General features: G+C 57.0%; 1 protein-coding gene across 3 annotated transcripts in view; it reads left to right on the top strand.

Annotated features, from left to right (window-relative positions):
* The first annotated feature begins 706 nt into the window (after positions 1 to 706).
* PCDH19 (protocadherin 19) overlaps positions 707 to 3,818 on the top strand; it is a 118,437-nt gene continuing 115,325 nt past the window's right edge. For all 3 annotated transcript variants that reach the window (XM_017505877.2, XM_017505878.2, XM_017505879.2), the window contains exon 1: positions 707 to 2,918. In XM_017505877.2, the coding sequence (XP_017361366.1) occupies positions 772 to 2,918 (2,147 nt within the window). In that variant the 5' untranslated portion in view covers positions 707 to 771. The remainder of the gene's footprint in view (positions 2,919 to 3,818) is intronic.

A 3,818-nucleotide genomic window follows, 5' to 3' on the forward strand; every position in this document is an offset into this window, starting at 1 on the left:
TCGAGAGAGCGCGCTTAAGCCCTGGCAGCATCTCTCCCCTCCCCCTTTCTCTGCTGGCCCCGGGACCGCCATCCGGCTCAGCCCTATACCCGGGTGCCCGCGGCGCTTGCCAGTAACTGACTCCAGCCTGTGACACCCCCTTTCTCCCAAACAGGCCTCGAAGGGGCCAGTGTGGCACCCCCAGATCCCAGAGGGCGCATTCCAGGCGGGTACTCTCTCCGCAGTGAACCGGGAGCGCTGGGGGGAGGTCTTTGCGCATGCCAGGTGCACAGACAGCGAGTTCGCCAGCCTCAGTGCCGGTGCGCCGCGGCGTGCCGGGCAGTGCCTGAAAGGCTGCGCCTCCTCCGCCCTCTCTGCCTTCGCCTCAAGTACTGTCCGGACTCAGTGGCGCGTCGTCTAGGCAGCGTAGACGCCGCCCGACCCGCAGCCCTGAACGGCTGCAGCCAGTTGCGCCCGGCTAACTTTGAAGGGGGAAAACTGAGTAGCCGGGCTGGAGGGAGGGGGCTCGGGGCCGCGCGGCGCTCCCTTGGCCCCACGGAGCCCCCGGGGCCCCCGCGAGCCCCCGCCGCGTCCACCGCAACCTCAGCATTGGAGCCGCCACGGGTTTCCCCCGCGCGCCGCCGGGCCGCCCTGGGCGGGACTCCTCCCGGGGCCTCCGGGGCCACTGGACGCGCGCAACAGGCGGCCCGAGCCGGCGGGAAGCTGGAGCGCAGACGGCGTCGGCCTCGGAGGGGTGTGGAGAGGCGAGGCCAGGCAGAGCCCCGCGCAGCCATGGAGTCGCTCCTGCTGCCGGTGCTGCTGCTGCTGGCGGTACTGTGGACGCAGGCAGCCGCCCTCATTAACCTAAAGTACTCGGTGGAAGAGGAGCAGCGTGCCGGGACGGTGATTGCCAACGTGGCCAAGGATGCGCGGGATGCCGGCTTCGCGCTGGACCCCCGGCAGGCCTCAGCCTTTCGCGTGGTGTCCAACTCGGCTCCACACCTAGTGGACATCAACCCCAGCTCTGGCCTCCTGGTCACCAAGCAGAAGATTGACCGTGACCTGCTGTGCCGCCAGAGCCCCAAGTGTATCATCTCACTCGAGGTCATGTCCAGCTCAATGGAAATCTGCGTGATTAAGGTAGAGATCAAGGACCTGAACGACAATGCGCCCAGTTTCCCAGCAGCACAGATAGAGCTGGAGATCTCGGAGGCAGCCAGCCCTGGCACACGCATCCCGCTGGACAGCGCCTATGATCCGGACTCTGGAAGCTTTGGCGTGCAGACTTACGAGCTCACTCCCAACGAGATGTTTGGCCTGGAGATCAAAACGCGTGGCGACGGCTCGCGCTTTGCCGAACTGGTAGTGGAAAAGAACCTGGACCGCGAGACACAGTCGCACTACAGCTTTCGCATCACTGCGCTAGACGGTGGCGACCCGCCACGCCTGGGCACCGTTGGCCTCAACATCAAGGTGACCGACTCCAATGACAACAACCCGGTGTTTGGCGAGTCCACCTACACAGTGAGCGTGCCAGAAAACTCCCCTCCCAACACACCCGTCATCCGCCTCAACGCCAGCGATCCAGACGAGGGCACCAACGGCCAGGTGGTCTACTCCTTCTATGGCTACGTCAACGACCGCACGCGCGAGCTCTTTCAGATTGACCCGCACAGTGGCCTGGTCACTGTCACTGGCGCTTTAGATTATGAAGAGGGCCACGTGTATGAACTGGACGTGCAGGCCAAGGACTTAGGGCCCAATTCCATCCCGGCACACTGCAAGGTCACCGTCAGCGTGCTGGACACCAATGACAATCCACCGGTCATCAACCTGCTGTCAGTCAATAGCGAGCTTGTGGAGGTCAGCGAGAGCGCCCCCCCGGGCTACGTGATCGCCTTGGTGCGGGTGTCTGATCGCGACTCGGGCCTTAATGGACGTGTGCAGTGCCGTTTGCTGGGCAATGTGCCCTTTCGATTGCAGGAATACGAGAGCTTCTCCACTATTCTAGTGGACGGACGGCTGGACCGCGAGCAGCACGACCAATACAACCTCACAATTCAGGCACGCGACGGCGGCGTGCCCATGCTGCAGAGTGCCAAGTCCTTTACCGTGCTCATCACTGACGAAAATGACAACCACCCACACTTTTCTAAGCCCTACTACCAGGTCATTGTGCAGGAGAACAACACACCTGGCGCCTATCTGCTCTCTGTGTCTGCCCGCGACCCCGACCTGGGTCTCAACGGCAGTGTCTCCTACCAGATCGTGCCGTCGCAAGTGAGGGACATGCCTGTCTTCACCTATGTCTCCATCAACCCCAACTCAGGCGATATCTATGCCCTGCGATCCTTTAACCACGAGCAGACCAAGGCGTTCGAATTCAAGGTGCTGGCCAAGGACGGCGGCCTCCCTTCACTACAAAGCAACGCGACGGTGCGGGTCATCATCCTCGACGTTAACGACAACACCCCGGTCATCACAGCCCCACCTCTGATTAACGGCACTGCCGAGGTCTACATACCCCGCAACTCTGGCATAGGCTACCTGGTGACTGTTGTCAAGGCAGACGACTACGATGAGGGCGAAAATGGCCGAGTCACCTACGACATGACCGAGGGCGACCGCGGCTTCTTTGAAATAGACCAGATCAATGGTGAAGTCAGAACCACCCGCACCTTCGGGGATAGCTCCAAGTCCTCCTATGAGCTTATCGTGGTGGCCCACGACCACGGCAAGACATCTCTCTCTGCCTCTGCTCTCGTCCTAATCTACTTGTCCCCTGCTCTCGATGCCCAAGAGTCAATGGGCTCTGTGAACTTGTCCTTGATTTTCATTATTGCCCTGGGCTCCATTGCGGGCATCCTCTTTGTAACTATGATCTTCGTGGCAATCAAGTGCAAGCGAGACAACAAAGAGATCCGGACCTACAACTGCAGGTAAAGCCAAGTTTTCTTTCTTTGTCTTGGATTGAATAAGGTGTGCTTATCTGTGTCTCTGTGTGAAAATCTCAGTGCTTCTGTTTCCTACTTAAATGCATGCAGCATACTTGCAGTGCTTCTTTTTGTAGGGTGAAAAGTTTGTGACAGTCCAAGTTGATCAATTCTTTTGATCTGACAATTTGCTGGAAGACAATCATTTAGTGTTTGAATGGATTCTGTCACCTAATGATGAGCAATTATCATTTTAAAATTTGCACAGCTGTCTCCATGAAGGTTTGAAGTTATGGCAGGAAAAACAGAGGGGGGGGAGGGGAGAGAGAGAGAGAGAGAGAGAGAGAGAGAGAGAGAGAGAGAGAGAGAGGATTGTTCATATTTTCAGGAAAACCACCAAACCACCACAACTTGGTGTCCAGGGCACAGTGTTTTTGGGACAGGTACTGAAAGAAGAGGGAGTGTTGGCAGCTACCCTGTCTTGTTGCAGTGATGAACTCTGGAGAGAGACTTGGAGTAGGAGTGTCAGATGGGAAAGGGAGATTAGGGGGAGGAGAGAACGGGAGTGTGTGGAGATGCAGGTGATTAGTGGTTTGTAGTTTATTCTTGGCATGTTTTTTATCTAGTCCCCAAACATCTGGCTATATAAAGTGAAATTCTATCAGGCATCTGTATGTTTTCAAATATCTGGTTGGTTGGTAGTGTGGAGACCAAACATCCCAATGAGGAGCAAGACTTCGCATCCAGATGTTTCAGTAAAAATAGCAATATTCTAGAGTTGATGCTTTCCTCTAACGGAAGACTGTGTTGTGGCATTAAGATCTGGTTGCTACCAGTGGATGTCACTATGGGCTATTGTGTTGCAGTTTCTCTTGAAGTGTGTGCAGGATGTCTCTGTGTGTGTGT

This window comes from Cebus imitator, unplaced genomic scaffold (genome assembly GCF_001604975.1).
Source record: "Cebus imitator isolate Cc_AM_T3 unplaced genomic scaffold, Cebus_imitator-1.0 Scaffold343, whole genome shotgun sequence".
NCBI lineage: Eukaryota > Metazoa > Chordata > Mammalia > Primates > Cebidae > Cebus > Cebus imitator.